This window comes from Narcine bancroftii, chromosome 12 (assembly GCF_036971445.1).
Source record: "Narcine bancroftii isolate sNarBan1 chromosome 12, sNarBan1.hap1, whole genome shotgun sequence".
NCBI lineage: Eukaryota > Metazoa > Chordata > Chondrichthyes > Torpediniformes > Narcinidae > Narcine > Narcine bancroftii.
Window position 1 is genome coordinate 70,084,227 of NC_091480.1, and position 13,032 is coordinate 70,097,258.

The following is a 13,032-nucleotide window of genomic DNA, read 5'->3' on the forward strand; positions in this document are numbered from 1 at the left end:
CAGGACTTTGCGGGCAACCTGCATGGTTCGAGGGTTTTCTCCAAGGTTGACCTGGTGCACGGGTATCACCAAATCCCAGTGCACCCTGAGGACATACCCAAGACAGCCATCATCACCCTCTGGCTTGTTCAAATTCCTTCGCATGCCTTTCGGGTTAAAGAACGTCGCTCAGACCTTCCAGCGCCTCATGGACTCATTGGGCAGGGACCTGGATTTAGTCTTCATTTACTTGGATGACATTCCCATTGCCAGAAGGGATTGGGCGCAAAACAAGGCCCACCTGCGCGCCCTCTTCTCCCGGCTGGCTGACTTCGCCCTCACCATCAACCCAGCCAAGTGGCAGTTCAGGAAAGAGTCCATGCAGTTCCTGGGCCATACCATCACGGCCGAAGGGGCCACACCCGCCGCTACGAAGGTTGCTGCTATCAAGGAGTTCCCAAGCCCGGACAACCTCAAGGGGCTGCAGGAATTCGCGGGTATGGTCAACTTTTATAACCGATTCACGTGCATCATGCAGCCACTATTCGCCCTCATCACAGCCAAGCACAAAATGCTCACCTGGACTCCAGAGGCCTGCAGTGCATTCGAGGCCACCAAGAACACCCTTGCGAAGGCTACCATGCTCGCCCACCTGCACACCGACCTGCATATGGCGCTCTCTGTCGATGCCTCTGCCACAGCCGTTGGCACCATCCTGGAGCAGCAGGTGAATGGACAATGAAAGCCGCTGGCATTCTTCAGCTGACTTCTCCGCCCACCAGAGCGCAAGTATAGTGCCTTCGACCATGAGTTACTGGGCACGTACCTGGCAGTGCGGAATTTCCGCTATTTCTTGGAGGGGAGGACTTTTACCATCTTCACTGACCATAAACCCCCCACTCAGGCGGTCGCGATGGCAAAGGATCCCTGGTCGGCCCACCAGCAGCGTCACCTCTCCTTCGTGTCGGAGTTTACCACCGACATTCGGCACAAGGCAGGGAAGGACAATGTGGTTGCCGATGCACTCTCACGACCGGCCATCTGCATGCTGACACCTGGCCTCGACTTTGACCAGCTTGCCTGGGACCAGAAGTCCAACGAAGAGACGCGAGCCTTCAGGACTGCCATCACAGGCCTGTGGTTCCGAGACATCCCGACTCCTAGCGGCAAAGGCACCGTCCTGTGTGATGTCTCCATGGGCACCCTATGGCCAGTGGTTCGCCAGCAGTGGCGCAGGCAAGTCTTCCATCACATCCACGACCTTTCGCACCCGTCCATCAGGTCCACGGTCCGTATGGTGGCAGAGCAGTTCGTCTGGCATGGGTTGCGGAACCAGATCGCGGGCTGGGCCAGAACATGCACCCATTGCCAGATGTCCAAGGTGCACAGGCACACCAGGGCGCCTGTGCAAGTGTTCGAGCACGTCCAGGAAAGGTTCAGCCACATTCACGTGGACGTAGTCGGGCCCTTACCAGTTTCCCGGGGCAACTGTTACCTGTTCACGGTGGTAGACCGGACCACTTGTTGGCCCAAGGCGATCCTGATGTCAGACGCCTCCACGGATTCCTGCTCCCGAGTGCTGTTGGAGAGTTGGGTCGCCCGATTCACCGTTCCGAATCACCTCACCAGCGATTTGGGCGCCCAGTTCACCTCTGCCCTCTGGGCACAGCTCGCCAACAGGTTGGGGATAGAGCTACATCGCACCACGGCCTATCACCCGCAGGCCAATAGGCTGGTCAAACGTCTGCACCGCCACCTTAAGTCGGCACTTATGGCCCGACTCACCGGTCCCGACTGGGTGGACAAACTGCCTTGGGTGCTCCTGGGCATCCGCTCCACGCCCAAGGAGGATCTGCAGGTAACATCAGCTGAGCTGGTCTACGGCGCACCGCTGGCAATGCCCAGTGAGTTCATCACACACCTCACAACCCCCAGCGGTCGCCGCACGAGCTACTTCCCCACTTCCGGGCCCACTTGGACTCCTTCGCACCCCCACAGCCGCCCAGACATGGCACACAGGCATCTTACGTCCCCAGCGAGCTGCACTGCACAGAGTACGTTTTTATTCGGCGGGGCCTGCCCGCGGCACCTCTGCAGAGACCTTACAAGGCTGTACAGGGCTGTCCCGCGTTCAGGGTCTACGTTCACGCTGGACATCAGCGGGAGCTGTTTACTATGGACAGGCTGAAGCCAGCTCACCTCAACCCCACCGAACCAGTGATTGTGGCCCAGCCCAAGAAGCGAGGCCACCCAGCTATAAAGGACATTGGTGCTGGTTCTGGTGGGGGGGGGGGGCGGGGGGCTGTGTGGCGGCATGCCACTAGGCAGGCAAACTGGCCTCGTTTGTAATCCACGCGGCGGGGAAGCCGGCCAAAATGGCACCGTCGGGGGTTTCCCCTTCTCAGCACTGGGCTCAGAAGCCCGCGCTGGGGGGACCACATGACGTCCGAGTGGCATTGGCACCCCCCAGCATGGTTCTCAGCCAGATCCGGGTTGGAAGTCCAGCCTGGCAGCCAGCAATAAACCAGCCTTTTCTGCTCACTGAGCTCAACCCGTCTGGTTGTATGTTCTTTCAGTAGCAGTATAGCTGCCGCTACCTATTCTTAATTCCGGCACATTAGTTAGGCATTGCAAGAGTGTGTCTCAGTCAATTAGAAAATTTGCATATCCGACATCCGCAATCCCCGGAGTTGCCGGATACTGGGGATTTTACTGTTTTTGTTTCATCAGGACAAATAGCAAGCAGAATGCAAATGCAACTGAATAATCAGGAAAGACTCCCAGTTCCAAATTACCAACAAAAGGCATAATTTACTCATACAAAGCAAACACAAGGATCACCAACATCTTTCTCGACTATTTTCATGTGCAAAAGTGAAATGGAAAGAGTGAAAGTAGAATTATTTACAAAAAACAAGTAGTTTTTCCATGCTTTTTTATGGCACTGAATGCTAAACATTGTGCATGGATTATAGATTACAAGTAACTTAAAAATCACTTTTTATTTTCTTGGCTGTGAGCTGATCCATTGATTTGTCTTACCATGGTAAAAGGCATGAACTGGAGAATGCTGCCACGACTCCCCTGGTCCAAACACTCTACACATTCTTCCATAAACCACTGAACAAACTGGGTGTGTGGACCAGCTACCTTTGAGCTCAGGATTGAGGAAATTAAGAGGAACAAGTTTGCTGAAAAAGTTGAGAAAGTTAATGAGTTAGTGTTCCATCTTTCCTTTAACAGCTTTTAATGAATATTTAGCAGTATCACTGGAGAACAGTTCACTTTCTATCGATTCTGAAAGGACCGCCCCCCCCCCCCCCACCCCAAACAACATCTAGATTTCTATCAGCTGAAACAGAAGTCCGCAAAGTAGCGCAACAGTTGTTGCCTGCTGCCTCACAGCTCTCGAGACACAGGTTCAATCCTCAGGTGCTATTTGTATGGACTTTGAACATTTTCCCTGTGATTATGTCGGTTTCCATTGAGGGCTCCAGATCATTCTCACATTCCAAACACTGTGGGTTAATTGGCAGTAGGCTACTGCAAACTGTCACTTAATGCATGAAAATAGGAAAATATTCAAAAAGATACAGGGTTGGTGAGAGAAAACAAGTTAAAGGGTTACAGAGAAACGATCACAAAATATAGGAGCAGAAGTAGGCTCAGAGTCCACTCCGCCATTCTAATCATGAACTGATCCATCCTCCCACTCAGCCCCACTCCCTGGCTTTCTCCCCATAACCCTCGATTCCCGACTAATCAAATATCTGTCAATCTCTGCCTTAAATACACTCAGCGGCCTTGATTCCACAGCTGTACGTGGCAACGTTGCACAGACTCACAACCCTCTGACTGAAGAAAATTTTCTGCATCTCTGTTTTAAACTTTTATCCATAAGTTATGCCCACTTGTCCTAGACTCCCCTAGCATGGGAAAAATCTTTGCCACATCTACTCTCTCCCGGCCTTTCAGCCTTCAAAATGCCTCCATGAGGTCTCTCTCTCCCCCCCCCCCACCCCCATCCTTCTTTACTCCAACGAGTACAGTCCAAGAGCCAACAAACATTCCTCACATGCTAACCCTTTTATTCCTGGTATCACTTAGCCAATCTTCTCTGAACCCTCTCCAATGCCAGCAAGACTCTTCTCAAATAAGGTGCCAAAAACTGTACACCATACTCCAAGTGAGGTCTCACCTGTCCTTTATAGAGTCTCAACATTACATCTCTGCTCTTCTACGCTATTCCTCTAGAATGAATGCCAACAATGCATTCGCCTTTTTCACCACTGACACAAACTGGAGGTTAACCTTTAGGGCAGGGGTGCTGTATATCCAAATTAAAATTAAAAGGTTGGCCACCCCTCCTACTCCAAAGTCACTTTGCATCTCTGAATTTTGAGTTTTTTTTCCCCATCTAAAGAAGTCTTCTTGTCTATTTCTTCTTCCTAAGTGCATGACAGTACACTTTGATATGGGGAAATAGGATTGATGGGACGAATCTGATGGCAACCAGCTTAAACGTAGAACTGAATGTGTTCTTTCTGGACAATATACAAATAAAGCTCAGAAACAATAGCAAAAAAGCCTTGCAGATTATGCCAGGATGGTTGAGAGGCTAGATCTCATGAAATATCTTTAGCAGTGAGACAATGAAGAAATTGGGAGTTGTATAGCTCCAAATCTTAAATGTGACTAAGAGGATACAATGGGGAGTAAATGTGAATGACAGTTAGTCAATTATGATCAACCTACCAACAAGTAAATACAATTTATGGTTTAGTTATTATTTTTCCATTACTGAGCATGGTGCAAACACATTTAATTGGCTAGATTTTTCTTCATGAACATGTGAAAGCTTTGACTCATACTGAAAGTTGTTCAACATGTATAAAACATTCCAAATTGCATCCAATTCATCGAACTATTCTTCACGTACAAGATGATGTTCAAGTTTGCAGATGACACTAAGATTGGAGGCGTTGTGGACAGCGAAGAAGGTTTTCAAAGCTTGCAGAGGGAACTAGTCTAGCTGGAAGATGGCAGATGGAATTTAATGCAGACAAGGTGAGGTGTTGCATTTTGGAAGGACAAACCAAGAAAGGACATGTACAATAAATGGTAGGGCACTGAGGAGGGCAGTAAAACAGAGGAACCTGCAAATACAGAAACATAATTCCATGAAAGTGGTGTCACAGGTAGATAGGGATGTAAAGAAAGCTTTTTGGCATCTTGGCCTTTAGTATTGAGTATAGGAGTTGGGATTTATGGTAAAGTTGTACAAGACAATGGTGAGGCCAAATTTGGAGTATTGTGTGGAGTTTTAGTCACCTAACTACAGGAAAGATATCAATAAGATAGAAAGAGTGCAGAGATTTACTAGGACGTGGCCTGGACTTCAGGAACTGAGTTACAGGGAAAGATTAAACAGGTTAGGACTTTATTCCCTGGAGTGTAGAAGAATGAGGGGAGATTTCATATAGGCATTTAAAATTATGAAAGGGATAGACAGAGTGAATGTAGATAGGCATTTTCCACTGAGGGTAGGTAGGTGAGTACAAACCAGAGGACATGGGTTAAGAGTGAAAGGGAAAAGTTTAGGAGGAGCATGAGGGGAAGTTTCTTCACACAGAGAGTAGTGGGAGTGTGGAATGAGCTGCCAGCTGAAGTGGTGAATGTGGGCTCAATTTTAACATTTAAGAAGAATTTGTACAGATACATGGATGGGAGAGGAATGGAAGGCTATGGTCAGGGTGCAGGTCAGTGGGACTAGGGAGAATAATATTTTGGTGCAGACTACAAGGGCCAAAGGGGTCTGTTTCTGTGCTGTAATGTTCTATGGTTCCAAGATTATTACCAATAGACTGTCCCACCAAAAAGTGCATCATAACTTCACTGGGCCCAATTTTCACCTAATGTCAAAATGCAGTGGATAGTAATTCCTAGTGGGAACGTGTCAACTTCTCCTACATTATTAACTACAGGAGGCACGGTATCAGCAACCACCATATGCCAATACAAATCCGCACTTCGTGTTAGTGCATGTTAAATATCGTAGAGTGTTATTTGCAAAAAAGTGCAATGATGTTTCAAGTGTCCTGGCCAATCTTCTCCCATTGATTGGAAACAAAATTAGCAAACATTTATCTCATTGCAATACATGGGATCTCGCATCATTTTACACATTTTACTGAAACAAAATAAATTATTTGATTGTTCAGTGCTTTGAGATTTCTTGAAAGCTTTGTGGACAATTTCTTTCCCCCATAAATCCCAAAGTTCTAAAAAAATCCTTTCTAATTCTGTACATGTTCAGCATGCAAAAATGTGTTCCAATGTATTTTTGTGAAGCATCTGTCAAATAACATTACAACATTAGGAATTAGGCAACAACAACATAATCTGTGTTTTAGTTTTATGTAAAAACCACTATTTTATATGTACAACCAACTGTGTAATGAGAGGAAGAAGCTTCCCCTTTTGTGCCCCATTACATGGAAACTCCTACTGATTAAATATGATACTAAACAAGTGGTTTTCAACCTTTTTCTTCCCACTCACATACCACTTTAAGTAATCCCTATGCTATTGGTGCTCTGTGATTAGTAAGGGATTGCTTAAGGGGGTATGTGGGTGGAAAGAAAAAGTTTGAAAACCACTGTTTAAATCGTACCCAATTGACTCGTTATGTGCACGGTTTCAGAACTCCAAAGGAAATGGGCCAATGGCAATTTTTCTCAAGCAAAATATTTCAGTAACAATTGAGTCTAGAGCAGTGATTCTTCCCTTCCCACTCACATATCCCCTTAAGCAATCCCTCACTAATCACAGAGAACCTATGGCATAGGAATTACTTAAAATGGTATGAGAGTGGAAAGAAAAAAGGTTGAGAACCACTGGTCTAAACAATGCCCTTTCAACATTTCTCAACTTCCTTTTAATGCCATTCTTTGTTCAAATATGCATTTATGCAATTCATATCAGAAAGACCACTGAATAACTGTTATATCTGTTTCTGAGAAACTATCTAAAATGAAGAATCAACCTACCAGAGTATCACAATCTAAACATGATTAGTAATGAAAATAGGAAGGAATAATTTTAAAGAATATCTGGATTAAAAAAAGGGTAAAATAACATAAAAACATTTACAAGCTGATTCCAAAGAAGGTATCAACAACTTTCTTTTGGTTCTTCGGAATATTTCAATGTTATTTAACGACAAGTATACAACAACCGTGTACCGAAATGCAAACATAACACACTCCAATGTTTTTATTGTTATTTTTTAAATACACACTCTTCAATGTGTTTGAGTGAATGCTCATAACTTACCCAATACTCTGTTCAAGGGATCTCTCATGTTTATGTTGTGGAGCTGAGAGGCAGACAGTGAGCTGCTCATTGAACGGTCACCTGAAATAGAAACAATAAACAGAATAACAAATAATACAGCCATAGAGAAAAGAAAAAAATAACAATGGCTAAACTCAGATTACATATTAAAACAAAAAAAAGGGAATATTACAAAGAAAAACGGAACCGTCCCAATATTTTAAAATATTCACGAGGAGAGCGAGAGAGAGGAATAAAGTGCTAATTTTTCAGAGTTAACCAACATGACGACATGTCTAATGATGGTGTAAAATTGACTTTGTGGAACAGAAGTTGTTATTAACACCCCACCTCAGCAGGCAGACTTCCAGGATGTATAATTGAACAACTAGTCCAACCCATTCATGAGGACTGGAGGGAGCGATTAAACGGACTTCTTCCTATTTATTATTCAATACAAACCTAGGTTTTAATAAATGTAGTGCTTGCAGGACGCTACCCAGACTGACAAGAGTACAGTGACACAGTATTTGCTGGTAGGTTGATAGTTTTGGTCTCAAGAAGGTCTGAAGGTTGCCAAGATTGATTCTACTGTCGCGGCTTGCTCCGTGGGCTGACATAGCAAACAGCCATCGAACATGACAAAAAGGTAGACAGCACACTGGATGCCTGCTCCAATAAGCCGCAGGCATAACCGTTGAATCGACCAATCACTGCTAGCAGATCGCAGAGGGGTCCAATCCTGGCCTGCCAATCAGCAGCCAGCCTTGCTCGAGCCACACCCCGGTGGTGACATGGCTGGCTTCCTAAAAAAAGGCAGAGCTGCAGCCCAATAAAACCAGTGTCGATTACACTCCCCTGGTGTGTGAATCTTCTTTCAACCTCGAGCTGTAACCTATTATACCTCGAGCTATAACTGTAGTGACCCTGCTACACTATCAACTTTCATTCAAGATTTTGAAATTAGATGAATGGGGCAAGCCCCAATTTACAGACCATAGATCCAGAGGCCAAAATAATTGGGTGAAAGTGCAGAGTCAGGTTTGGAATGTAATAGATATTTCATCTTGAAGAGAAGATGGTGTGAAATAAAATATCAACCATGATATGAAATAAAATATCAACCATGATATTAAAAGTTGGAGCAAGCACAAGGGCTGAGGGATTTACCCCTACTTTTTACAACACTGAAATACAGGTGATCCCTGTCATACGACCATAATTGGGACCAATAAACTGGTCATAATTCGGATTGGACGCAAGTTGGGTTTGCCCACCACACATGATTAAACGAGACCATAAGAAATTTAAAATTTTTTTAAACAAACAAATCATTAATGACGAATGTAAACATATGTACAGAACAGTTCCTTCAATAAAGATATTCCAATGCCCAAATGAACTTCTAGTATATAACAAAGTCATTGGACTCGGGAATCGGGCTGCCGCAGGGAATGTGGACCGCTGTATACAGTACTTTCAATACAAAATATGTACTTGTAAAGTAGTTTTAATGAAGATTTTAAAAAAAAATTCGGTCTTATGTGAGGGTGGACATAACTTGCGTAGCTCGTAAGTCGAGGACTACCTGTTATTGATCCACAGTGGATCGTAACAAAATAAACTGATCATTATTCTTCGTTAACGTGAGATCCCATCTGCACATGCGCAGCCATTACGTTAGTTGACTTGCGAGGGGCAGCACGCATTTATGGCACGGGAGCAAAAGCGCTGAATCAGTGAGGAATCGTAGTTGAGCGGTCTCAAAAAAGTGCTAAATTACTGGGCCTGCAGGAGCAAAGTCCTGAGGGAGATCGCAGGAGAGTGAACCACAAAATGGAATCAAAGACACGAAAGAGCCCTCCGGAGAAGGAGGGGAGAGGTAAAAATTCTGGGACTGGCAGTGGGAGGTTCCCGGGTCCTGATGAGGGGAGGCCTCAATGTAGCCCTCCGGAGGAGGTGTACAAGAAAAGGTCTGGGGTAACCGGCAGAACGTTCTGGGGTCCCAGTGAGGAGCTGGGGCAGAGGCAGGGCGGGAAGAGCCCAAAGAGGAAGACCTCCAAGAGGAGCCCCCATAGCTCTTCGTTAGCACCAAAAATCCAGTGGGTTTGCCAGAGTATAGTGTCCCAACTAAGGAGCAGCGTCCAATCTACATCCGTTGGGGGTGGGATCAGGTGGCAGTGGCCTACCTTCATTGAAGGTGGGGCCTGAGGCTGGCTGCACTGACCTAGCTTAGTTGATGTTGGGGTCTGAAATCGATAGCAGCGATGCCGATCTATCTCTGCTGGGGGTGGGATCAGGGGACAGATCTACCTTCGCTGAAGGTAGGGTCCAAGTCTGGCTGCACCGATCTGGCTTAGTGGAAGTCAGGGTCTCAACAAGCAGTTATGCCCCTGCATGAGATGATTGGACCTCAGTATATAGAGTGGCAAGGAAGGGGAGTATCCCACACAAGAGCAGATAGGACCCGAGTCAAACCTAACACATCAGGTATTCTCAACGGACGAGAATAACAACCAGAGAAAACCTGAAGAAAGGCATGGTATCTGCACGACAGGCACCCACTCGATTGGGGTCTGAGAACAAGGCCCGCCAGAGAGCAGAGGCCTCGACCAGCAATGAAATTGCAAGTTGTCTGGACAAATTGGAGGAACTGGTGGCGGCCATGGTGAGCAGGTTTCCTACGCCATCAGAGCAGGGGGAGGACATTTATGATTATACTTGGGAAGATGATGAAGGCCCGATAACGGAGGTCGAGTCCAAATTCACTGCTCAGGCCAGTCAGGAGGAGAATATACTGACTAGTGTCGCGAAGTTTGCGGTACCGAGGGGTATCAGCCAGCCACTAGAGGATGATATTGCGGGGTCTATAACGAACATGGTATCGAATGCTTCTCAGGAGACAGTACTAGAAGAATCCATCAAGAAGTACCCATGCCCTGTCAATTACCCTCTGTTGGAGGTGCCTATGGTAAACCCTGTGATATGGGGCAATTTGAAGGTTCCCACAAGGGCAAAAGACATGATAATGCAAATATTACAGGGCTCACTGGTTAAAGGTATCACTGCATTTGCACAAACGCTCTCACACAGATCCCCAACAAGACACCTGGGGCTGTTATCCCATGCAAAGTATGAACTGAATGTCTTCAGGAAGGAGTGATCAAGCCAGTCTTAAATGTAAGATATGCTCATTTGTGCAGACCGTCTAATCCTGTAATGAAATTTCTATTTGGTGACAATCTCGGCAAACAGGTAAAAGATTTGAATGAGCAGCAGAGAGCAGCTGTTGGCGTGGACAGAGGTTCGAGAGCATAGGCAAGAGAACCTGCTATGTTTCACCCCCATCGCAGGTATGCGGGAGAATTTAAGCGGATTATCCAAGGCAGTTTCCTGCCCAAAGCTGCAACAGCTAGCAGACCTTTTTTAGGGCAACGCACTCCGTGGAGACAGCGGCAGAATTTTCCCACTCAAGGTGCTTTGCAGAGGTAGGCCCAGAATGCACTAGCTACGCATTCACATTTGAGTACTCTTGATAATTACAAGGCTTTAACAGTTGGCGGTGGATTAACGCTATTCTCTGATAGATGGTGTTATATTACCACTGATGCTTCTATTCGACAGACAGTGAAGGGGTATAAAAACGAATGTGATCCAGAGAGATCCTCTCCGATAAGTAGGAAGGGTCTGTATACATACATGTGCAGACTGCAACTGATGGAGGCTATACATGCCGAGATCATGGCATTAAAAAGGAAAAACATTATTGAATGTTGTAGCCATGAAAAACATGAGTTTGTATCAAACATCTTCACGTGACCCAAAAGAAGTGGCAGCAATAGAGTGATACTGGATCTATCGGATCTTAACGATTATGTCTTGTGCAGGCATTTTAAAATGGATAACATATATTCTGTGATGTTGCGCAAGGATTATTGCATGGCCTCGATAGATTTGCAAGAAGCATATTTTTTGGTTGCGATCTGCCCATAGCACAGGAAGTTCTTAATATTTTCCTGGAAGGGAGAGCTGTGACAATACAAGGCTTGGTCGAATGGGCTGAGCTTGGCGCTCAAGGCATCTACCAAGTTACTGAAGCCTGTGTTTGCCAAGCTCAGGAAAGAGGGGCACGTGGTAATGGGTTACCTAGACGATACTCTCATCACGGGCAGGTCGTTCAAGGAAGCAAAAAGGGCAGTAGCAGCCACCTCGAGATTATTAAGCCATGTGGGGTTTCTTATACATCCCAAGAAATCAGTGATGGTGCCTACTAAGAGGTTAAAATTCCTCTGCTTCATTATCGATACAAAAGACATGAGACTTACCCTGCCAGAGGATAAAGCGGCAGAGATGAGGACTGCCTGCAGAGGGCTCATGACAGAGTGTCATCCCTCCATAAGAAAGGTGGCCAGGTTGATTGGTGGCGACTTTCCTGGCAGTACAACATAGGCCGCTAAATTATAGGTTCCTGGAAAGGGACAAAATATCTGCCCTGAAAGCAGCCAGGGGACATTTTGACAGGCCCATGAGGCTAACTAGTGAGGCCAGATCCAACCTGCTAAGGCGGATCGACTATATCTCGCGGGCTTACATGAGGATCGAGCTTAGAAAGGTGGACCTGGAGATCAGGTCAGACGCCAGTGGCGAAGGTTGGGGAGCCACGAATCTAAAGGTCTCTACTGGGGGCAGATAGACGGACGTAGAACTCGGTAGCCTTTAGATCAGGCATTAATTATTTGGAAATGCTAGCGGGGTTTCTAGCACTAAAGTATTCCTGGGTGAGAGAAGATGACATTCATGTACTGCTGAGGTTCGATAAGACTTCAGCAGTGGCCTACCTCAATAATATGGGAGTTCTCACATCTCCTTCCTGTAACAAGTTAGCCGTTGAGACTTGGTACTGGTGCATTCAAAGAAACATTTGGGTTACCGCCACCTACCTGCTGGGTTGGATCAACATACCACTAGACATTTCCTGATGTCCAGGAAATTCAATGATAGCACTGAGTGGACTCTGGGTAAGAAATATTTTAAACTGCTAGCAGACACCTTTAGCATGTCGGAGATCGATTTGTTTTGCATCCAGGTGCCAAGGTTTGTGTCTTGGCTGCCAGTTCCCCAAGCGGAGGCCATTGACGCCTTTACCCTAGACTGGTAAAAATTTAACTTTTATGTCTCTCCACCCCCCCCCCCCCTGCCCTCGGTGGTGAAGTGCCTGAATAAGATACAGGAAGACGGTGCCTGGATTTGCTGGTAATGCCTTATTGGCCTTCCCAATGTTGGCCAGATGGCTGCGGGAGGTCATGAGAGTGGCTGGAGTGGATATTTCTCAGTTTGAGTACCATTGTACTGGAGCGGCAGTGACCTCGGCAGCCAATAGGGTAGAGGTCCCTATATGGGATATGCTTCGCCAGGTGGGATGGAGTAATGGGGGAATCTTTAATAGGTTCTACAATAAACCTTTAAACTCAAATGGGCTGAGTTTCACAGCTTCCATCCTACACGCAGTGGATTGAACAAGGCTGCAGGAAGGGGACCCATTGAACTGATTATGGTCTGTCGGACCACTGTGAAGTTTGATAATTATTATTCGACCAATGGGAGCTGGTGAGTCAACATGCCCACCTCTCCCTCCCCTCTTTTTTCTTGTTTATGGATAAAGATGTTATGGTTGCAATAAATTTGTTCAGTCACAGATTTGTGTTGTGGTTGGTTCGT

General features: G+C 46.1%; 1 protein-coding gene across 5 annotated transcripts in view; it reads right to left on the reverse strand.

The window, feature by feature from the left end:
• Positions 1-13,032, reverse strand: part of med24 (mediator complex subunit 24) — a 114,616-nt gene that overhangs the window by 24,142 nt on the left and 77,442 nt on the right. For all 5 annotated transcript variants that reach the window (XM_069906767.1, XM_069906768.1, XM_069906766.1 and 2 more), the window contains 2 exons: positions 7,315-7,395; positions 3,022-3,170 (listed from right to left, as the gene is read on the reverse strand). In XM_069906767.1, coding sequence (XP_069762868.1) covers positions 3,022-3,170; positions 7,315-7,395 — 230 coding nt within the window. The remainder of the gene's footprint in view (positions 1-3,021; positions 3,171-7,314; positions 7,396-13,032) is intronic.